General features: G+C 36.9%; 2 protein-coding genes across 4 annotated transcripts; both read left to right on the forward strand.

The window, feature by feature from the left end:
• The first annotated feature begins 399 nt into the window (after positions 1–399).
• On the forward strand, positions 400–19,022 carry LOC142636006 (putative LRR receptor-like serine/threonine-protein kinase At1g56130). Of its 3 annotated transcripts, XM_075810067.1 has the most exons (25): positions 400–631; positions 804–939; positions 2,476–2,659; positions 3,668–3,739; positions 3,907–3,978; positions 4,893–4,964; positions 5,559–5,630; positions 5,723–5,794; positions 5,889–5,960; positions 6,113–6,184; positions 6,264–6,335; positions 6,454–6,525; positions 6,624–6,695; positions 6,947–7,015; positions 9,011–9,079; positions 9,590–9,634; positions 9,772–9,833; positions 13,427–13,800; positions 13,964–14,159; positions 14,250–14,411; positions 14,795–14,913; positions 15,324–15,534; positions 17,687–17,918; positions 18,206–18,356; positions 18,452–19,022. In XM_075810067.1, exons 2-25 carry the CDS (start codon positions 816–818, stop codon positions 18,821–18,823), a joined length of 3,090 nt encoding a protein of 1,029 aa, XP_075666182.1. In that variant the 5' UTR covers positions 400–631; positions 804–815; the 3' UTR covers positions 18,824–19,022. The 3 variants fall into 3 exon arrangements, with proteins under 3 accessions (XP_075666182.1, XP_075666183.1, XP_075666184.1); XM_075810068.1 differs by lacking the exon at positions 6,947–7,015; XM_075810069.1 differs by lacking the exons at positions 400–631; positions 2,476–2,659 and having other exon boundaries at positions 803–939.
• A 2,344-nt stretch (positions 19,023–21,366) lies between these two features.
• On the forward strand, positions 21,367–22,425 carry LOC142635538 (uncharacterized). The gene has a single exon (XM_075809677.1). The coding sequence runs from the start codon at positions 21,367–21,369 to the stop codon at positions 22,423–22,425; it is 1,059 nt and encodes a 352-aa protein (XP_075665792.1).
• Positions 22,426–24,261: the final 1,836 nt, after the last annotated feature.

A 24,261-nucleotide genomic window follows, 5' to 3' on the forward strand; every position in this document is an offset into this window, starting at 1 on the left:
AAGTGGTGACCTTTGCGATAACTGGATTTGTTTTTTAAGCGTTCGACACAGGTAATGATATGCTGTGATAACGAGTTTGTTAATTTAGAGATTTTTCTTTTTTTTTTCTTCTAAAAATTGGTACTGGCCAAAATGTAATAAATAATCTATCAAAATTTAATTTTATTGGCATAAAATTTTTTTGAGAGTGTTACTAATTTTTTTGAGGGTGTTTCTATTTTTTTTAAGGGTAGATAAATAATTTATTTTATTTTATATATATATATATATATATATATATATATTTTAGGTCAGGGTGGTCCCTGTAGGTGGCGCCGCCACTGCGTGTAGCCAAGCTTAGATGCCGACTACAGATTTAGATATCTTTCATCTTTCTTTCTTTGTGTCATTCTCATTCTTACCCAATTCAGTTACTTCAAGTTACTAATATAGTAATATCACTTTTCAAAGCTCTAGGAAGCTCCACTTCCACCTACTCCACGTGCATTGTGCCATTTTCCCTTTATAGTTGAATATCACTTTTCAAAGCACTATTTGTCATTTACAATTCTCCTAAATGAAACTCTCTCACTCTGCAAGTTATAGAGAGTAGAGACAACTCAGACAAGCCTTGAAGAAGAGATTTCAAATTGTAAGCAAGTTAACTTCCACTTCGTCCACCATTCTGCCAAAGCTTGGATTTCTGCTTTCTTCTTCTTCTTATATTTCTCTGGTTTTTTTTTTTTTTTTTTCCCCTAACAAATGATTTGGTACTGATCTGAGATTCTGCTGTCTTATCTACTTCATTTATCCATGTAAAATAGGAAGCTCTGAAGATGAATATGAAAGTGAAGCCACAGTCTTCTTCAATATTTGCTTATGGTTACTGTCTCTTGTTCTTCTTCCTAGTATCGTTTGACATCTCAAACGCCCAAACTCCAACCACAGACCCTTCTGAAGGTACTACTCTCTCTCTCTGTATATTTTGTAATAAATTCTTCATTTCATTTCCTTTCAACATACTGATATGAACCTCTTAAATCTGTATATGTGAATTGTAATAAACCAAATCTGTATAGAGTTGGCTCAATATGAAATTGCAGTAAAGCAAGCACATCACATGGGGTTTAATTTAAACGTTGGCAAAGCCAAATCTGTCCATTTTTATTCCTAGCTTTGTATGAGACATTAAGAGATTTTAGCGAGGACTCACTCATACAGAGAAGCTCGTAGTACTTGTTTACCTGCACCGACATAAATTAACACACTTTAGTTCTCTCTCTTTTTCTCGCCTCTATTAGTGTGTGATTCTACTTTCTAGCATGAAGTTTTGTTAGGATAATGAGTTATTTTCACTTCAAAATAAAACCTGCAGTTCTTAAGACATCAATTTTTTTTTTTTCAAAATATAATTACTTTTGCACTAATAAATTGATATAAAAGTTCGTCCAAACACACTAATTACATTATATTTTCTTAATCTTTATTTTATTTTACTTCACATATGTATCTTAACCAAGAACGTGGAATCTTCATGAGATATGCTAGAGATTGATAGCTTTAACTTTTAATTTGATTGATATATTTTGGTGCGAACTTGATATCACATCGTCAATTATTTGTACTTTAATTGCATCAACTTTTTTCTTTCTTAAAACCTCCGTGCAAAATGTGTCAATTTATATGTTATTACTTTATTAATTTACCAAAATGTATTAATTTAATTTAAATTAAATGAAGTTTATTATAACTTTTGGAGGACAAAGTGTATGAAATCATAAGGATATAAGCGACCACTTATCTTATTTTTAGTCACTACAAAAATCATACTAACTGAAGAATTATGCACTAAATTAATGGAATTTTACCACATTTTATCCCATATGTTGAGATTTTTAAATTCTTCTTTCACAACAGACAATGCTTAATTGTTTCGAGATTAAAATGCCTAGCTATTGAAAAATTAAAATATGAAACCTCATTTCAAATAGAGAGAGATTGCTTCATTTATTTATTTATTTTATTTGTATTGGTGATAGATAAATAGTAGGAGAGGGAAAGGAAATCACAGACATAACTTAAGGGATGGATGATATTACTCATTAATAGTGCACTATCACTTGATAGGAGACTTTTAAAACTGTTGTTTTGGTGAAATGTTTAACATGCTTTAGCCTTAAGGATTATCCAAAATAGATTTTGGGCTACATAGAAAAAAAAAGTGTACTGGGCCTTGGCCATCTATAGTTATATACGGGATTTGGGCCATGGGCTACATGACAATCTAATCCCAAAAAATATAAGAGAAAAGATCTTGGGCCTTGGCCATATATTATATAATGGATTTGGTCAGGTCCTTTTGCAAGAAATTTTGAATTTGAATTTTTTTTTTTTTTAATATCAAAGTGTATTTTGGAATTTGGAACGTCTTTATATTTTGGTCATATCATTTGAGTATGTGGTAGTGATGTGATGATATTGAGGGTTGTGTTACAGTGAGGGCATTGAACTCAATATTCCAACAATGGGATGCACAAGCAGTGGCATTGTGGAACATAAGTGGAGATCCATGTAGCGGATCTGCCGTAAATGGTACTGGGTTGGAGGACGAAGGGAATAACCCATCTATCAAATGCAACTGTACCTACAACAATAGTACCATCTGCCATATTACACAATTGTATGCCTCTCTCCCCCTCTCTCTAAGAATAGGACATGAAGAGAGAATAAATACTAGTAGTTTGCATTTTAATCACCAAATTGCATGCATAAACTAGCTTGGGGTCTAATGTTCTAGTGTAATGGACCCCGCATGATGCAGTCAAGTCCCAAGTTTGGATGTGTTCTCATCTGGTAGTATTGTGCCTATTTGTTGTAGTACAACCAAGGAAATGGACTTCATTTTTCCATTTGAGATTCACATATATGGGCAGTTAAGAATTAAGATTTACTCAAACTCTGATAGTAGATTGTGGAGTATATTGTCTCTTTCCATGTTGACCCCTTGAGATATATCACTACAATTTCAGTTCCTGGAAATCTAAAACATATTCAATTCTCTTAGAGAGGCCATGAAAAAATGTTTGGGTGCCAACGCCCGTGAATAATGTTACACCTCAAGACATTCTCACTCAACATTGGAGAGTGGAGACATGTCTCCTAAGTCCTAGTAGATACATATTGCCCTACCTATATTCCTCATTTCTTCTTAGGCCCAACCCTTGTCCTTAGTATTATAAGGGTTTCAATTCACATTTTACCACCCGTTTAAACTTTTGTGGGACAAAGGGTAGTTTACTATGGTATCAGATTGGATACTCTTGAATTTGAGTCTTGTTTCTCTCTACTTTGCGTTTAAAAGTTATTCAATATGCTGGATCCTATTTATTGAAGGCAATTTTGAGCCCATATGTAAGGGAGTTTTTTGGCATATAACAATTGGGAGAGGGGGGATTTGAACCCAACTTCTCTACGAGAGAGAGAATTGATAGAGTCACTAAGCCACAAATCTCTTGGCACGTGATGGGATTGTTAGGATAATGATTAAGTGATTAGATTCACCATTTTTCAATCAATCTAAACTTTTGGAATAAGTTGTAGTCTATCACATACTAACCTTAACATATCTTTTTGAATACACATCATTTTCTTTACTTATTGCAAGCTAGCTGTTCTTATATTTTTCCAGGAGAGTGTTTGGCTTGAAAAAACGAGGAGTGATTCCAGAAGAACTTGTGGCTTTGAAATTTCTTACCTTCTTGTATGGATTTCTTCACTCTCTGCATTTGATTTATGATAGTTAACTCATTTTTTCTATTTGTCCTTTTTAAGGTGGGGAAATAAACTTATTGTTTATTAGATTGTTAAAATTTTCATTTGAATGTGAGATTCAGATTTAAAGATGATAATTTTGTTCTACATCTGTAGGAAGATTGATAAAAATTTCTTCACGGGCCCGTTGCCAACCTTTATTGGAAATTTATCTGCATTGCAGTATTTGTAAGTATTGAAAGAAGGCATATATATAGTTCAAACTTTGAAGCAAATATTTGACTTTATGCTTGTCATCTATTAGAGTAGGTTCCCGTTTCTGCAGTGACTAAGGTAACATAAGGACATTGTTAAATTGCATTTATATTCGGTAAAAACATGTAAAACATATTCAACTTGTTAGATGCAATATAAACTATCTGACCATGAATCATTTTGGTTCAGTAGAACCTTTGCTTGTGTTGTGGATGAATGCAAGTACCCATCATGTGGATGGAGAGGGAATGAAATGAAAGGCCTAAACCTAGCCTTTCTATTTTATTTTAATAGTTGTTAAGAGGAGAATTAGTTCATATCTAATTTTCAAAGGCCTTCTGCATTACGAAAAGGGGTTATAGAGAGAGTTTCCCCAGCAAATGAATTTCAAATAATATGAATCTTCACAACAAAAAATTCAAGTAATTATCAAGGCTCCTCAAATCCACATCACAAGCAGCACAGGAACATGCATAATGCGTGCCTAACATGCGTTGATATTCAATTAATAATCAAGGCTCCTCAAATCCTCTATTACCCTAGCTTCAAATAGGTGAAACCTTACATGTAACAAGAATTATCATGCCTTAGCACTTCTATTGCTACCTTAGACAGTTACACATTAAGCCAGCAACATATGCTGTCTTGGACATTTTTCATACCAAAATTCGTTTGTCCTTTCCAGTTATAATCTGTTTACTATCTGTTCATTTCAACAATTATTTCATTTCCTTGATTATGCTTTTTGATACTTCCATATAAATATAATGTGATGTTATTTATAGAAATAATTGATCAATACTGGTGGGTAAATTATAAAGTATAATTGCTGAGAATATCTGGTTGTTGATTCCTAGATTTATTGTTTTTTTTTTTAATCATTTTAGGTCAATTCAGCACAATTTGTTCACTGGGACCATCCCAAAGGAGCTTGGAAACCTGAAGGAGCTTTATATGCTGTAAGACACACAGTGAAACATCAATTATTCTGTGAAAAGAAAGCACTAATCAAAAGTGTTGTTTTGTAAATGCAAGGCCTTATTTTGATGGAAGTTAATTGCATCTATGAATTCTATGGAATGAAGATTCATTTTAAAATCTTGCAAATAATATAATAGAAAGTAAAAGTGAGTTTTAGAACGGTTTCATTTTGCAAAAAATACTACTTGTTGTCATTGGTAATGACTTACCTGAAGATTCCTAAAAGGTTGCATTCTGGGCCTGGATACTAGCTACCCTATCTGAGTTGTCACTTTATTATTCCTATCCAAATTGTGTTTTGCTAGAAATGTTAAGAGTTTTACATAAATATTCAAGTGATCTAGATTATAATTGTGAATTTTTTGATATGATAATAGGCTCATTGTCCAAAGGGTACACCATATGAATTTTTTGATATGATTGAAAAAGCTCTTGAATGTTAATCAGAAGTTGCATTTAATTAAATAGTCAATGAAATCAGTTTTGAAACTGACTACTGGGAGAAAAAAATATACCATATGAATTTTGATGATTTCTTTGACATATAACTTCTCCGAATATATACCATGCAGGTCTTTGGCTTCAAATAATTTCTCAGGAACACTTCCTCCAGAACTGGGTAATTTGGTCAAACTTAAGTACATGTAAGTTCTAACGTTCTTTTACTTCTGTTTAATCATAGGCAAGAGTGTGTCAAATTGCAATGTCTAAATCATATTGGCTTTGAATTTTGCAGTTTCATTGACAGTTGTGGATTGGGTGGTGAAATCCCTTCGACATTTGCCAACCTTCAAAACATGCAAATGATGTTAAGAGGACATCACTTTATTTATTTATTTTACTCATGCAAATGAAGATTTTTATCATGAGCACAGCTTACAGTAGATATGCTTGGGTTTCAGGTGGGCGTCAGACAATCCTTTCACTGGAAGGATACCAGACTTCATTGGAAACTGGACAAAGCTAACACAACTGTAAGCCATCAAAGTTTCTGGTTTCATCTTCAAATGTATTTTACGTGGATGATAAATTTTAGTCATCTCTAGATTTTTACGCATTCCTCCAAAGCAGAGAAGTATGGCTACTATAATACAACTGTTGATAAGCCGGTTAAATGTTTTTGTAGGAGAATTCAAGGAAACTCTTTTGAAGGTCCAATACCTTCCAGTTTTTCTAACTTGACCTCATTGACAAGTTTGTGAGTATATTTTTCAAATTATTGTAATCTCTATCTCTCTCAACAAGACTAGTTTCATAATGTTTGTGTATACGTGTAGGCGAATCAGTGATATATACAATGTGAGCTCCTCCCTTGACTTTATTAAAAATTTGACGTCCTTGACTGAACTGTAAGTTAACTTACCCTGCCATTCGCATATATGCCATCCAAAGTTGTTTTTTTTACCAAATATACAATATAAACTCATTCACCTATGCACTAATTATCCATTGTTATTAATCCCATAGAGTTCTAAGAAATGCATTGATTACTGGAAATATTCCATCTGAGATTGGAGAATACAAAATTTTACAAATGCTGTAAGTTCCAATGGACAGTCAAACCTTAAATTCTGACTGATTTCTGAGACTTCTTTCTGTTCTATTTATTTCTCTCAATTTATCACTTACTTTTTCAGGGATTTGAGTTTCAACAACCTAACAGGTGAAATACCAAGTGGTTTGCTCAGTATAAGTTCTCTCAAATCCTTGTAAGTATGCCCTTGCCTTCTTGCAACAGAAGGATTCAAAGTTACAAACTTAAGACCTACACCCAACTTGCCCCTCTACCACCTAAGCCAGGGCTGAGCACCTCGTCCCCATTGCTTGAAGATCTTGATCTATGCCCTCCTTTGTTATCATTGTGGACTTATGTTATATCCATAATTGCACCCCCCCCCCCCCCTGCCAGTCCTTTTTTAATTCTCCTGTGCTTTCTCTTACACTCTATCAAAATGGTTAGGTTTCTTGGAAACAATAGTCTCTCTGGAACACTTCCTAGCCTAAACATGGAATTAGGACTTCTGAATGTGTAAGTTCTCATAACATAATAATATGTCATCTTAATCTCTTAATGTTTTCCCTTTCAGTATGATTTAACATTATTCTTAGGTTCCAATGAGATTATAATAATGTCATCTTAAATATTTAATGTTAACCCTTCTAGTTTTCAGTATGCTTTAACATTATTCTTTTTATTTTTTATGTTTCAAGTAAATCTCCTCGGTATGTGTATCTTTTTCATTTCAAGCAAATCTGTGTGTGATTGTGCGTGTGAGTGAGTATTTTAGTATCTTTTAACAATATTCATCCTTGGAAAGATGGCTAACTGAAATGGTCAACTAGGTAGAGTAGCATTACTTGAGATCCTATACTTGTTACAAGCCTAAAAAGTAGTCAGATTGGTTGCCCTTGGCAGAATATTGGAATAACAGCAATTTTCAAACCACCATCAAGACTCCCTTTGAAGCCCTGTATGGGTTTCCAATTTCCACCCCCTTGGCTATACTTGGTACTAGCAAATTATAGACAATTGAAGACATAGGAGCAGATCTTGTCTATCCTCAAAAACAATCTTGTAACTGCCCAAGAAAGAATGACTATACAAGCTGACAAACGCATAATTAGTTAAGAATACTCGGTGGATGATTGGTTGTTCTTGAGACTCCCTTACAGACAAAATTATTTGGGACTTCGAAGCCATTTGAAGCTGTCACCGATGTACTTTGTTCCATTTAGATCCTTCAAAGGATTCCGCTGAATTTCAGATCCATCTAGTCTTTCAAGTATCTACCTCAGGCCAAAATTGGGAAAATTACATACCACTCCTTTGTCAACATATCCTCAAGTTAACAAAGAGGGGGATCTCTCTCCTGAACCCAAAGAAATCTTACAAAGAACAGTGACCAAGCTGGGCAACAAGGTTGCTATAGAGGTACTTGTCAACTCAAGGCACTCGTGCAGATTATGTTACATGAGAGTTATTCCATACCGTGCAGCTCCAATTCTCTCACCTTGTGGGCAAGGTGCTTTTCAAAGGGAGGGATATCTTGGGAGCCTAGTAAGGGCCTTGTGCTATGCTTGTCAAGCAACCCCAATCCATATGTCGTGTGCAAGCAAGTCAACAGCCAAAATTATGTGTGTAAGCGTGTGAAAGTAGCATCATGTGTAGGAATTATGTGTGAGAATCATGACGTGTGAGGGAAATAGGCAAGTAGGAAGCTAAAGATTGTATTTCATTAAGGTAGTTGTTAGAGCACTTTGTTACAATTTGTTCGTTGATTAGAAGTTATTTAGAGATAATCTTGCTTTAAAAATACCATCATCTCGAGTATAAATAGAATCATGTATTTGTACTTGCTCATTATGTGAATGATAAGCTAGTTCTCTCTAAACTCTCTCTACCTTCTCTTGGGAGTCCACAACTACCTCGAATTACTCCAATTCTTCCTTCACTAGTTAGGATCCATACAACTGCAAACCTTAAGGACTAATAGAAAAATTACACTAGGAATAGTACAATGGGCCTAAGCCCACACATGGACTTCGGCGAATATAACCCTAACAATGGAGAAAGTTCCCTTTCCCTATAAAATGGAGAAACTCCCCCTTTTTTATGCTTAAATAATAGCATTGTCATATTCTAGTATTCTACTTTCTTTTCTTTCTTTATTTTTATTGCCTAACTACAAATAAAATATGTAAAATATACCTAAAAATATTAATTAATTAATTAATTGCTGTTATTATCATTTCAAGTTTGTATAATTCTTAAATTAAATTGATCAAGGGGCAAAAAAGAGATGAAGAAGAAGAAGAAACCTTCTTACTTTGTATGGTATCTTCTAAATTTCATGCAATAAAGTGTCCAAATCAGAATGTTTTGCACTTGGCATGCGACCAATTGATAAAACAGTCTAGTTGCTTTGTAGATTTCTTATTCTGATTATTCTGATTATTATTATTTTTTTTTTGTGGGGGTGCATTATGTGTCTGCTCAATACTTTTCACATTCCTTTGTGTGCAGAGATTTGTCCTATAATCATCTATCTGGAGGATTTCCCTCATGGGTAACTGCACCCTCAAACTTAAAACTGTATGTATCTCAAGTGATAGTACTCTTTTCTTTCATATCTTTTTCTGAATTTAACACCTAGGTATGAACACCAGGTGCTATTGACATAAACCTAACTGATTTATTTTAGTATACGCCACATGAATGTAATTGAAGAATCAAATTAATTTATTCCAGCCATAGTAATTTAAAGAATATTAATAAAACCGGTTAGAAACTTGAACTTGTTTCTTTCATTCTATGGGTGTCTATCTATACTAGAGCTTTTGGAAATGATGATTAGCTACCTCAAAAGAAAACTTCTAGTGCTCCATTTTAAAAATAAGAAAAGAAAATAAAAAATAAACATCATCTTCACTATACCTCAGTGGGTGTTAACTACTGATTTTTGAAGAATGGTGACTTCAGGAGCCAATGCTCATTTGTAAATATCTGCTGTTCCAATGTTTTAATTTATAATCCTATATATCATCTCTAATAATAAGTATCAGTTGTGATAGTGACGAAGGATCATTGGATAAAATTATGTAGGAATTTGGTGGCAAACAACTTCGTATTTGACAAATCAAACATAAGGTGAGCTGTGTTTCCTACTCTCACCCTCTTTTAACAACGTCCAAAAGTAGGCATGAGAAAGAAAGTGATTACCATTTCACATCTTTAGTTCAATGAATTCTTTCATGAAATTTGTTAATTCAGATCTGTGTTTGCAGTGTTATGCCAGGACTGAATTGCCTCCAGAGAAATTTCCCATGCAAAAGGAACTCTCAACTTAGTAAGTTATTTCTTTCTTATACTTTGTTATGGGATATGACAGGGCACAGCCTATCATGATTGATGGGGCCCCGGTATTTTCCCATAGGATGGTGGGATCATATATAGATTCAAATCAAACTGTATCAAATTAATCTACAACCATAAAAAAATAGATATCTTCCAATTTTCTTGAGTATTGTGTAGCCAAACAATATTTGAACAATAAATGGTATTTCATGCATAAGCAAAATTATGTTCATTTTTTTGAAAAAGGAAAGAATAATCTAATTCATCCTTCCCCTTTTAAGAGTTTCCTTTGATCTGTTGATTGGCCAAATTTTTACAAAACCTGACATTATTATAGCAGAAAGTGGGTCAGACCCTGTTAATCTTGATAGGGTAGTTTGCCATAGGTTACCCCTTTAGTTATTTATGATTTAATTTAATATCAAGTTAAGGAAAATTGCGCTGCTTCTCAGGTATTATTTTTCTATTGATACTTCCTTTATATCATAAATAAAATTGCTAAGGGGATGAAACACATTTTGGTTCTTGTCACAAGTAGAAACTTGAAGTAAGTAGGCAGGCTAGCTTATGTTAATTCTATAGATGTCAAAAAAGGAACTAGAAAGTCATACTGAAATTTGGCTTTGTGGTAGCTCTGAGCTGTAGTCATTACAACTCCTTTTGAGATTAAATAATCTAATACTCAGATGGTTATTGACAAAAGAAGTATGCATGAACTTTGCTACAACTTGGAAAGCCAGAAATTTTGCAAACTTGAGCCTTCATCTTTTATAAAGCCAACTTTAGGAAGGACAGAAGCAATAACCTCTTATTTTATACATGCTTGTGTGTATTAGAAGAGAGAGGGAGAGAGTTGTTGCTTTCTGCAACTATTAATTTTACCCTGATGACCTGAATGGTTAATGTATGGTGCCTACTTTATGAATTTCAATTATACTTGGAAATGAAAGGTAAAATATATTGCATTGGCATGTAACTTATATAATGCATTGGAAGTTTGAGAGAGGAGATTCTTCAAGTTGTTAGGGATCTGGAAGGGGACAAAGCTCCAGGTCCGGATGGGTTTACTATGGCGTTCTATCATCATTGCTGGAAGGTAGTGGAGAAAGATGTCCTAGCGGTCTTTGAAGAGTTTTTCTATCATTGCAAGTTTGAAAAATCCCTTAATGCGACCTTCATTGCTTTAATTCCTAAAAAGAATGATGCTTCCAATATTAGAGATTTTCGACCTATTAGTTTGGTGGGGAGTGTGTATAAAATCTTGGCTAAGGTCTTGGCAAATCGCTTGAGAGTGGTTTTAGATCAGTTGATTTCTGAGAATCAGAATAGCTTTGTGGGGGGGAGACAAATCCTTGACTCGGTTCTCATTGCGAATGAGTGTGTGGATAGTCGTGGGAAGAGTAGGTTTCTTGGAGTCATTTGTAAGCTCGATATGGAGAAAGTCTACGATCATGTGAATTGGGAGGCTTTGTTGTATCTGCTAAATAGGATGGGTTTTGGAGTGAAGTGGTGTAAGTGGATACGTTCTTGTATATCCACAATTCAGTTCTCTGTTTTGATTAATGGGTCCCCAGCTGATTTCTTTGGTAGCTCAAGGGGTTTAAGACAAGGGGATCCGCTATCTCCTATGCTGTTTTTGATCTTGATGGAGGTGCTTAGTAGGATGTTGAGAAGAATGGAGGGAGCTGGCTTGATTCGTGGTTTTAATTTTGAGGGTAGGAGGGATGGTGGGGAACGTGTTTTACATCTATTATTTGCAGATGATACTATCCTTTTTTGTGATGCAGATGTGGAGCAAATTCTTCATATTCGGTTGTTGCTCCTTAGTTTTCAGGCGGTAACAGGTTTGAAGGTCAATGTGCATAAGAGCGAAATGGTTCCTATAGGGGAGGTTGGTGATGTGCATGCTCTGGCTGATATCTTGGGCTACAGAGTTGGTTCTTTACTTATGTTGTATCTTGGCATGCTGCTGGGGGCTCCTCACAACTCCCCTTCAATTTGGAATACAATTTTGGAAAATATTAAACGGAAATTATCTGGGTGGAAGAAGTTGTACTTGTCTAAGGGGGGTCGTTTGATGTTACTCAAGAGTACGCTCTCTAGTCTTCCGACTTACTTTCTATCGTTATTCACAATTCCTACTCATGTGGCTAATAAAATTGAAAAGATGCAAAGTGATTTCCTTTAGGGAGATAGCAAGATTCATTTGGTAGGATGGGACAAAGTTTGTGCGCCTATAGCTAATGGTGGCTTAGGGATAAGGAAACTCACTACCTTTAATAAGGCTTTATTGGGGAAATGGTTGTGGCGGTTTGGTAAGGAAGAGGGTCGGTTATGGAGGCGGGTAGTAGCTTCAAAATATGGGGAAGATTGGGGGGGATGGACCTTAAAGCTGGGTAGGGGAGCTCATGGGTGTGGTTTGTGGAGAAGTATCCGCATGGGTTGGGAGGATTTCAGCAAAAATTGTCAGTTTGTGGTTGGGTTGGGGAATAGGGTGAGGTTTTGGCAGGATGGGTGGTATGGGGATCAACCTTTTCATATGGCTTTTCCAAGGCTGTATGGCATTGCCATTGATAAGAAGGCTTTTGTTGAAGCTTCTTTGCATAGGCAGGGGGCGGAGGATAGAAGATTTTGGAATGTTCGGTTTAGTAGATTTTTTAATGATTGGGAGATGGATGAAGGGCTGCGGTTTCTTTGTATGTTGGGTGCTATAACCCCTCCTATGGATGTTGGAGACCGGATGAGATGGAAATTGAAGCCTAATGGGGCTTTTGACATCCGGTCGTACTATAACAAATTAAGAAATTCTCCCTCAACTATCTTTCCTTGAAAAGCTATTTGGAGAGTAAAGGCCCCTAGGCGAGTTTCTTTTTTTGTTTGGTGTGTAGATTTGAATAAGATCCTAACGGGAGACAATCTGAGATTGAGGAGATTGGTTTTTGTGGATTGGTGCATTATGTGTTGTCATTGTGGAGAGACGGTAGATCATCTACTTCTTTATTGTGAGGTGGCCTATCGGTTATGGAGCTTTGTTTTTATAACTTTTGGCTTGGCTTGGGTTATGCCTAGTTCGATTCCAAACTTGCTTTTTGGATGGTAGAATTGGCTGGGGAAGCATTCGTCTCAGATCTGGAATTTAGTCCCGTTGTGCATCCTTTGGTGTATTTGGAAGGAGCGGAACCGGAGGACTTTTGAGGACTTTTTGTCTGGAATCTAGTGATCAGTTGCTTGCTTCTTTTTGTGGAACTTTATTTGATTGGTCTCGGGCGTGGGGACTCACGTCTAGTGATTCCCTCCCTTCTTTTCTTTGTTCCCTTTTTCTATTGTAATTTCTTTGTTGTTTGGTTTTCTCTCTTGTTTCTCTTTGTTTCCTTTTTCTTGTATTTTTGGGTTGCTCTGTGTTTTTCAGGCATAGAGTAACCTTTCGTATATATATCATTCTTACTTATCTAAAAAAAATATAATGACACTCTTCCAAGCCAAAATCAACCTGAATATTTTTATTCTGAACAGAAATTTGTATTAGCTTCTTTTGGGAAAACATTAGTAAGTGAAATTAGTTGAGTTTACATAATGATTCCACAGATGCAAACTTTTCAATCAAGTGTGGTGGCCCAGAGATGACTGCTGAGGGTATAGCGTACGAGGCTGAAAACTCAGCATCCTTTGGTGCAGCATGGTATTATGTAACTAATACAGAAAATTGGGCAGTCAGCAATGCGGGGTTGTTTGAAAATAATAGTTATGTTCAAAACACTTTGGCACAAGTCATTGGAACTAACACCCCAGAACTTTACCAAACTTCAAGGGTGTCCCCAGGATCACTTAGATACTATGGCCTAGGTCTTCATAATGGTCTTTATAATGTCAGCTTGTTTTTTGCGGAAACTGGTCTTGATGATCCAAGCTCTCAAACTTGGATGAGTCGAGCGAGGCGTGTATTCGATATCTACATTCAGGTGACTATAGATTGCTTTAGAGAAAAATATATTCCATTCTTGAATAAAGATCATTACCTCCTCGTGTAGAGTTTCTATAATACAAATTATTTTTAATTTCAAAGAATTCCATTTTAATTCATTCAATAATAATTATAAAATTATCCTATAATTTGTTTTCTAGGGTACTCTAGAATTTAAGGACTTTGACATATCAAAGGAGGCAGGGGGCGTTGAGAGAGCACTCCAGAAGATTTTTAAGGCTAATGTGTCAGAGAATTATCTTGAAATTCATCTATTTTGGGCTGGTAAGGGCACTTGTTGCATACCTGTACAAGGTCATTATGGGCCACTAATTTCAGCCATTCATGTTGTTTCAGGTATTGTATCTGATATGATTTATGAATTGATTTGTGATGTTTTTGATATGATTATTTTCTGCTTATTACTAATAATAAATAATTACTCAGATTTTGTATCTAATGTTACTGGGATTCCACCAAGCAATCGAGGAAAGAAAAGCAGGTTGGGTTTGATTGTAGGAATTGCAGTCCCTGTAGGAGTCGTGAGCTTGATTTTCATATTTGCAGTTTTCTACATGAAGAGAAAACCGCAGCACAATAATGAGGACGGTAAGAACATTACAGCAGTAGTGGAGGTACTGGTGAAATACATCCTAAGAAATAAACACTAATGGACTCTGTACCACTCACTTTTGGTTAAAATTCAAGTTACTCTCTGATATTTGAAAAGGCTAAATCCTAGACTAGTTGTTAGAAAAGTATGAGTACTATTATTGCTTGGATAATAGTATGGATCCTTTCCATGAAAGGGAATAAGGGTCTAGCTGAAATTTTCTACATAATATCATTAAATTGAAAACCTATGTTACCAACACTCCCTCACCCCCCCCCCCCACCTCAAAAGAAAAATCAAATTGTTCAAAATATTTAACTGTGACAATAATGAAGAGTTTAAATCAGTTAACTAGATCCTCTCTTGCTTGAACCTGCAGAGCTTCTTGGAATAGGCCTCCGACCAAACATTTTCAGTTATGCTGAGCTGAGAAGTGCGACCGATGACTTCAACCCTTCAAAAAAGTTAGGGGAGGGAGGATTTGGACCTGTTTTCAAGGTAAAGTACATTGTTGTATGTAATGTTGGATAGACACTTGGCATTATGTTTGATGACAAAACTAAGTCAGCAAAATCATCACCTAAATGATGCTAAAAGCAACTAAAATATTCTTTTAAGAAAGTAATTTCTTTAAAAAATATATATATTTATGTTTCCAAAGGCTTAAAAAAAAAGTGGGAGCTTTGTGTACTGAAAATGACCTTTTTCCTAAGAATTGTATGCAATTGGCTATCTTTAACATTTTAGCTACAGTAAGTAATAAAGTTTTGTCATGCTATTTATTGGAGTTGCTTAAAAGAATAAAGCAGTAGTGCAATGTTCAAGGAACATACCAACATTCCCATTTGTGAACCAAAAAAAAACCCTGGATTTCACTTTTCGTGTCACTGATTTTTACAACTTCACAGGGCACACTATCTGATGGGAGGATTGTAGCTGTGAAGCAATTATCGGTGGCATCTCACCAAGGGAAGAGTCAATTTGTAAATGAAATTTCTACCATATCTGCTGTGCAACATCGTAACCTTGTGAAACTAAACGGATGCTGCATTGAGGGAGATAGGCGCCTTCTTGTTTATGAATATCTTGAAAATGGAAGCCTTGATCAGGCATTATTTGGTAGGAACATACTTTATACTCATTTCACACCTTCCAAGCCGCCCATAAAATCATCATTCATTCAATTATTAGAAATATTTAATTATTGTTAGAATTATGAAGTTTAATTATTAAATCCACCATCTCTTAATAGTTTAAGCTTTTGGGAGAATTGGTAATTTAATGGTATCAACTTAGGAGGTCCTAAGTTTGATCCTTATCTCCTCCACTCTACCTCCCATTCAAAATCCCCCGTATTGGGCCTCACCTATTAATAAGGTGTTTAAACTCACACATAAGGGGGAGTGTTAAAATTATGTGGCTAAATGATTAAATTTACTATTTTATAATAGGTAATTTAACATTGTATTAGAGCAATAGTGACTAGATTAGTCTTTTTGGGATATAGAGCAGATGGGGCTAGCATCTTTTTTTTTTTTTTTTTTTTTCTCAACAGGTGGTTACAAATAATATTAAACCCAACTTGGTAACCTCTTGTTGAGCTCAGAGACATTGCCCCCACAAAGTGGGCTTGGATGAGAACATTAGGGATTTAGGTGGAGGATCTTGTGATGCCCTAGGTTGATATTGAATAGCAAAGTGTGTTGAGTCCCATATAAGGCGTATACTGGGTTGTGGGTTTTATGAAAACTATCATGAGTCTCAATTGTGACTACACTAGCCCTTTTGGGGCATAACATAGATGTGAGTGGTGCTTTACTTTTGGTGGTTGCAAAAAATTTGGGAGAGTGTGATTGAATATAGATTAAGTCACGAAACAACAATATCAAAGAATCAATTTGGTTTTATGCCTACTATATTCTTTCATAAACATCTAAAGGAAAGATATAAAGAAGTCAGTAAAGATCCCCATATAGGTTTTATTGACCTAGAGAAATCATATGATAGGTTATTTGAAGAGTTTATGTGGTGAGTTTTTAAGGGAAAAAAAGAGCTACTTTTATGTATATCAAGTTGACTAAGGATATATATGACAAAATTGTAACTAGAAAGAGAACAAAGAAAGACATTGCAAGTAAGTTTCCTATCCTTATAGGTTTGCATCAAGGATAAATATTAATCCATATCTCTATGTGTTGGCTATAGGAGTTCGCCAAATCAATTCAACATGAAATCCTATGATTTATGCTTTTGCAAATGATATTGTTTTAGTGGATGAACTAAATGCGGAGTCAATGTCAAATTAGAAATTTAAAGAGATGTTTTAGAATACAAAGGATTTCTACTAAGAAAAATTGAAGTACAACCTATCAAAAAAAATTGAAGTACATAGAATGTTTGTTTGGTAACAATATAAATAAAGTTCATAAGTTCTAAGACATGAGGGTCAAGAGATACCAAATAGTTAGTGCCTTTGATATCTTAGATCCACAATTCATAAGGGTGGAGAGTTTGAAGATGATGTGAATCATAGGATATATGAAAGTAAGGTGAAAGAAGTGGAGAAGCACATTAGAAAAATTGTGTGATCATAGAGTACTTATTAAGTTAAAGGAAAAATTTTATAAGACTATTATAATACAAACTATGATTTGTGGTACTAAGTGTTAGAATCTTAAGAAATAACATGTTCTTAAAATTATTGTAGTTTAAATGAGAATATTATGATGAATAACTGGAAATACAAAGAAAAATGGTATTTAAAATGAAGAAATTTGCTTTAAAATAGAGGAAAAATTGATGAAAAGATGAGAGGGAGTCACTTGAGATAGTTTAGTTATGTGCAGAGGGACGTGATTAATATTCTCATTAATATTGCTTGAAGTAGTAAAAAAAATGTCAATTAAGGAAGTAACAAAGAGTACGATTTTAGATAAGATAGAATGATAGAAGTGAATACATGAGCCTAATCTTGATTAATCTGTGGAGGATCTATAACCAACCCCCAAGTTTTGGGACTAAAGCGATGTTATGTCATTAAGCATTGTCAATTATGTTTTGGACCACTGCCAAATAATTTGAAGTAGCCCAAATCTCATATGACTATTTTTTTTACCCCAAGACATAATCTGATTTTTCCAAACTCTAATGTTCTCTAACAATATCCATATGGGAAGCTTTGTATCATTGCACTCAAATAACTCCTAAATAAGGATCTGGCATTTGATTGATGACTCTTAATCTAATTAGATGGGAACTACTACTAATGCAGGAAAAAGTAAGTTGCATCTTGATTGGCCTACTCGCTTCAATGTTTGCTTGGGAACTGCAAGAGGACTTGCTTATCTCCATGAAGAGTCAAGGCCAAGGATTGTACATCGAGATGTGAAGGCTAGCAATATTTTGATTGATGGAAAGCTATGCCCGAAAATATCAGATTTTGGATTGGCAAAACTTTATGATGACACTAAAACCCACATCAACACCCGAGTTGCAGGGACCATGTAAGCTCCTTATCCACTTTCTCAAAGTCTTTGTCTTTAATGCCTGTTTTATATTGTACCAAGATGCATATTATAGTGTAAGATCTAGATCCTTATATAAGTATCTAACAGTCAATCAATAATCACTAGATTCATTTGAAGAATGATCAATAACTATTACAAACTTGAGGATGCTATTGGAAATTTTTTTTTTCATTACTGATATTCAATTTTCCTATGGAAATTGAACCTGATCAGATACATTGATAGTTTTAAATAAACTTGCATATTAATTTTAAATGTTTCAGAGGCTATTTGGCACCGGAGTATGCGATGCGTGGGCACTTGACTGAGAAAGCTGATGTTTTCGGTTTTGGTGTTGTTGCTTTGGAGATCCTAAGTGGGAGACCAAACTCAGACGACAGCTTGGACACTGAAAAAATTTATCTCCTTGAATGGGTATGGGAAAGGAAGTTTCTCTCTCTTTTTCCATTTCTTAATTTATTTCATTATAAAGAAAATTCTTATTTGCTCTCCTTGTCATGAATCACCAGGCGTGGACTCTACATGAAAATAATCAGAGTTTAAGGTTGGTAGATCCCACATTATCAAAATTTGATGAAAATGAAGCTGCTCGAGTGATAGCAGTGTCTTTGATGTGCACACAGGCATCACCAAACATGCGGCCACCAATGTCCCGTGTTGTGGCCATGCTTGCAGGAGATATTGAGGTTGGCATTGTTACATCAAAGCCGAGTTATTTAACTGATTTGAATTTCAAAGATATAACAAACAGCTTTTTGAGTGAAGAAGGTAGAAAGCATCATGAGGGTAACACTGATCTTAGCCAACTCAGTGATCCATTGCCTTCTCCTGTAAATGTTACTGAAACCATGTTTGGTGGCATAATTGGAGATGGAAGGTGAAAAAATTTGTCTTTGTTGCAGTCACTCAGTAACACTACCTTTGCTATCTAAGGCACTTCAAATTCAATACTTTTTATGCTTGATTGGCTTTCACCTTTTGCAAATGATAATATGTGATGTCATGTGTGTAAATACTGAGATATTTGTCTTGTCTTGAATCATGATTTCAATCAACAATGAAAATTTTCTTCTTTGGGAAGTTATAGGCTTATAGATGCATAATACTGATGTGAAATCATATGCTTGACCACAATTTTTTACTATCACAACTTTATTTTGACGTTTCCAGTCTTTTTCTCACTATTATCCTATAGATGAAATGACATACGGGGCATGAATGTTGCAGAAATATGAGAAATCGCAGTATTGGTGAGCTATGCACATAGGAAACACAAATTAGCCTTGTTTGAATTAGGAATGGCAACGGGTCGGATTTGAGCCGAGTTTTTGCATACTTGGACCCGACCCGCAGGCCAAGACCTGCGACTTGAACCTAGCCAGATTATTAATCGGATTTTTTTTTCGGGACCTAGACCCACCCTGCTGGGCCCCGTTTATCTTCTTGGGCCAAAATCTGGCCCAAACAAATTTTTTTTTTTTGAAGCCCATTAAGATTTTTGCCTAGATTCAAGCCCATTCAAAACTCATATGAATGATTTAGGTTTAATAGCTTAAAAACTGGGAAATACACAAACATGAGGTGCTACAGATAGGCATTTCTATTTTGTGGTATCCAAAAGCTAATTGATAACAACTGGGAAACACACACAGATATTGACCCATATGAACCTAAAATATAATAATTTAGACATATCATTCCATTGGTTCAATAAATAAAAAAAATCTCCATAGCCTAAGGTCCACTGATGAACATCTCAACATTTAAATTTGACAAACAAACATCAATCTATTTGACAAAAACAAACAATACCCACAAGCAATTGGAAGAAGAAAACCCAAACAATGGCTGCGTGCTTGAGAGTGAGGCTGAGGCGTGGCTTGAGAGCGAGTGAGTGAGCCCAAGCGTGGCTTGAGAGTGAGTGAGTGAGGTGTGGCTGCGTGCTCTTGTGCGTTAGGGTGAGGTGTGATAGAGAGATTGATGGTTAGGGTGAGGGCAGAAGGCGCGATTGAGAGAGAAGTGAACTGAAATGGGAAGAGAGGTGGCTGGGTATTTGGTTAGTTAGGGTTTTGCAATGATATATATATATATATATATATATATATATATATATATATATATATATATATATATATATATAAAGGGTATTTTAGTAATCTCAAATAACAGGGTAATATCTGGGCCGGGTTTCGAGTCAGGTTTTAGATTTTTTTGATAAAACCCGGACTCGACCCGGACCCACTTCGGTTTTTTTTTTTGAAACCCATACCCGACCCTATTCTTTATCGGGTCGGATAAAATTCAGCCCATTAGAGTCGGGTCGGACCGGGCATCCACGGGTTGGATCTAAATTGCCATCCCTACTTTGAATAAAGTGGATTAAACCCTCCAACCAACATAAAATGAAGGACTACATCATTCTTACATTTCTTAGTTCTCACTCAATAGGACTGTGAGATATATAGGCCAATAAATAGGCGATTTCTACTTGATGTAATTGCTCGTTTGGTAGGACTTATTCAAAGTAAAAAAAAAACTAAGAAATCAGCTTTGGCCATTTGGTACTTGATAGAGATATTTTAGCCATAAATTTAATACCCCTAAAACATTGTGCAAAAAGGCCGTTAGCACCCACATACCCTTTAGCTTCACAGAAGAGTTAGGCCGACGACACCATATGGGATGACCCCACAAGGAAACTCTACAGGCGCCTTCATAGGCCGATGGGCATGCTAGGACAGAGCAGATGGTTGACGGTTGTGGAGAGGTCGACGAGGTCAAAGAAGCTGACAGATCCAGCCTAACTTAACTTGACCCCCACAGATATCTGTGTAAGGAAATTTCTTGTATCTCACAATCAACCCTAATCAAAGGAATCCTACAAGGAAAGGATCCTGCAAAGTACGTGCATTAATGAGGATCTTCCCTACAAGGAAAGATCTTATCTACCAAGAAACGAAGGTCGGCTCTACACTACTATAAAAATCCCAAAGCCCTCAGAAATCAAGGTAGGCATAATTTATCCCAGCTCTAGGACTCTAGAGTTATGAAAGTTTTTTGAGTTAACTTTCGGAAGGTATTTGGCCGGTACCACACCGGTACTCTTCATATGGTCTTCTTTTTCTGTGTTGCATAGGTGTTGTTTCGAGTACGTGAGGAGAAACTGCGCCAAAAGAATGCAAGACTTAACACTCAAGAGGAGGACCAAGAAGGTACTAGCACTGAGAGAAGGGACCAAGAAGGGCCAGAGGGTAGCAACGCATTAAGCAGACAAGAGCGATAGGATACAAGCTATCCATTTGTCGCAAATACGGCTTCACCATACATGGTCACGGAGATGCAGATGATGAAGGAACGGATGGATTTCATGATGAACGCCCTCAGAGAATAGGTGTTTAGCGACCTCGATGAATTGGTCCATCAGATGGATTCACCTTTCACTACATCTGTCACTTCATTTCCCTTTTCGCAGAAGTTCTGCATGCCACAAGTAGAGGCCTACAACGGATCTAAGGATCCCTTAGATCACTTGGAGTCTTTCAAAATCTTGATGCACTTGCAAGGTGTGGTAGATGGGATCATGTGCCAGGCCTTTCCAACTACGCTGAAGGGTCTCGCAAGGGTATGGTTCAGCAAGTTGATGCCAAACTCCATTAACACCTTCAAGGAGTTGAGCATACAGTTCGCCTCGCACTTTATAAGGGGGCATAGGTATAAGAAGTCCACTGCATGCCTGATGAACATCAAACAACAGGAGGATGAGATACTGAAGTCTTACATAACTCGCTTTAACAAGGAGGCCTTCTTGATTGATGAAGCTGACAACAAGATACTCGTGGCTGCATTCACCAATGGGTTACGAAAGGGTAAGTTTCTGTTTTCTCTATACAAAAACAACTCGAAGTCTATGTTGGATGTATTCTACAGGGATACTAAGTACATGAATGTAGAGGAGGTGCTGTTAGCTTGGGAAGAAAAGCCTAAGAAGAGGGAAAGACACAAGGAAACATGGCAGGACAAAGGACGGAAGACAACAAGGATAAGATACCGATGGGAGGGCAGGCGCTTCAAACCCCCCACTGGGAGGTTTGTAAGCTTCACCCTGCTGAACGACCTAATCGATCAAGTCCTAATGCAGATCAAGGACGAAGGAGCCTTGACATTTCCTAGCAAGCTGAAGGGAGACCCCAGTAAGAGGTTAAGAGACAAGTACTGCCGTTTTCACCATGATCATGGTCATGATACGTATGACTGCTACGATTTAAAGCAGCAAATAGAAGCTCTTATCAAACAAGGAAAGTTGCAGAGGTTCATCAGCAAGGAAAGGACAGACGCATCGCAAGAACAAGCTGCCAGAAGGGAGAACGAGCATCCTAGGCCACCCTTGGGAGACATAAGAATGATTGTAGAAGGCACTGTAGCTTCTGGCTCATCTAAAAAGCCCGTAAAATTTACCTCAGGATGGTTCAGAACGTCCAGCTGATGGGCTTCGTCCTAAAGATGGCGCGGCTTGATACCCCCATAATTGTATTCTCGGAGGAAGATGCTCGACGTCTCCACCACCCATATGATGATGCGCTCATTGTTAGCATACAAGCAGGGGACTAAAACACTCATCGACTCTTAGTTGACAACAGGAGCTCTATTGAAATCCTCTACTACTTGGTGTTCCAATAGATGAGAATTAAGAGAGAAAGATTGGTTCCGACTAACGCCTCGCTCGTTGGGTTCGGAGGAACAAGAGTATACCTCCTTGGCGTGGTCACATTACCTGTAATAGTTGGTGATTACCTTCAGCAGATCACTAAGGATGTTACATTCCTTATTGTCGACTGCTCATCTGCCTACAATACCATCTTGGGTTGACCTACTCTCAACTTGTGGAAGGCCGTAACTTCGACCTACCATCTGATGATTAAATTCCCCACCAAGTACTGAGTAAGAGAGGTACGTGGGGACCAAGTGGTAGCACGCGAATGCTACATAGCGATGCAAGAAATGGACGACCATTTACAAACCATAAGCATAGAAGAATAGAGAATGGTTGCAGAGCCCGTTAAGGGATTGGAAGAGATACTCCTCAATAACTCAAGGCCTGAGCGAATGACTAGAATCGACACTCTCGCTAGTCCGCCAATCCATTAGGTGCTCACCACGTTTCTAAAAGAAAACCAGGATGTCTTTACCTAGAGCCAGGGAGACGTGCCCGAGATCGACGCTTCAGTCATGGTGCACAGGTTGAATGTGTCGCCCACTTTTCTCCTTATCCGTCAGAAGAAGTGAGTGTTTGCCCAAGAATGAGACCGAGCCATAGCGGAAGAAGTCCGCAAGTTGCAAGATGCAGACTTCATTAGAGAAGTTTACTACCCCGACTGGTTGGCCAACGTGGTGATGGCCAAGATAGCCAATAGGAAGTGGAGGATGTGCATAGACTTTACGGACCTGAACAAGGCGTGCCCCAAGGACAGCTACCCTCTCCCGTGGGTTGACGTCCTAGTAGACTCTACAGCCTGACACTAGTTACTGAGCTTCATGGATGCTTTTTCTGGCTACAACCAGATCAAACTGGACAAAGTTGATCAGGAGAAGACTTCGTTTGTCACCAGCCAAGGCCTCTTCTGCTACAAAGAAATGTTGTTCAGCCTCAAGAACGCGGGCGCAACATATTAGAGGCTCATGAACAAGATGTTTGCACATTAGATTGGAAGAAATGTCCAAGTCTACGTTGACGACATGCTAGTGAAAAGCCGAAGGGAGGATGACCATTTGGACGATCTCAAGGAGACCTTCAACACCCTCCACTCTTACAACATGAAACTCAATCTGAGCAAGTGTGTATTCAGGGTGATGGCTGGAAAGTTCCTAGGGTTCATGCTGTCTCAAAGAGGTATCAAAGTTAACTCAGACAAGATCCGAGCCATAATGGAAATGGCACTACTAAGGAACGTGAAAGAGGTACAAAGCCTCAATGGCAAGGTAGCCGCATTGAATAGGTTCGTATTAAGGGCAATAGACAAGTGTCTACCTTTCTTCCACACACTAAAGAAGTCTTTGGAGTGGACGGCCGAGTGTCAACAAGCATTTGAGGATTTGAAGGCCTACCTCTTTCCCCCACTGTTACTAAGTCCCTCTAAACCAAGGGAAGAATTATTCCTCTACTTGGCTGTATCCCCAGCTGCCGTTAGTGCTGCCTTAGTCAGGGAAGAAGATAAGGTGCAGAAGCTCATATACTACACTAGCCGAGCACTCCGAGGCATGGAGGTAAGGTATTCACCGATGGAGAAGCTCACCTTCGCTTTAGTTACCGCAATCCGTAAGC

The sequence above is a fragment of the Castanea sativa genome, chromosome 5 (genome assembly GCF_040712315.1).
Source record: "Castanea sativa cultivar Marrone di Chiusa Pesio chromosome 5, ASM4071231v1".
NCBI classification, from domain to species: Eukaryota; Viridiplantae; Streptophyta; class Magnoliopsida; order Fagales; family Fagaceae; genus Castanea; species Castanea sativa.

Excerpts from the sequence above, each read along its gene's own strand:
- LOC142636006 (XM_075810067.1), top strand. The coding sequence starts at position 816 with ATGAATATGAAAGTGAAGCCACAGTCTTCTTCAATATTTGCTTATGGT. Across the intron at positions 5,795-5,888 it reads CTTCAAAACATGCAAATGAT|GTGGGCGTCAGACAATCCTT; the intron begins GTTAAGAGGACA and ends CTTGGGTTTCAG. Across the intron at positions 14,412-14,794 it reads GCAGCACAATAATGAGGACG|AGCTTCTTGGAATAGGCCTC; the intron begins GTAAGAACATTA and ends TTGAACCTGCAG.
- LOC142635538 (XM_075809677.1), top strand. The coding sequence starts at position 21,367 with ATGGATTCACCTTTCACTACATCTGTCACTTCATTTCCCTTTTCGCAG.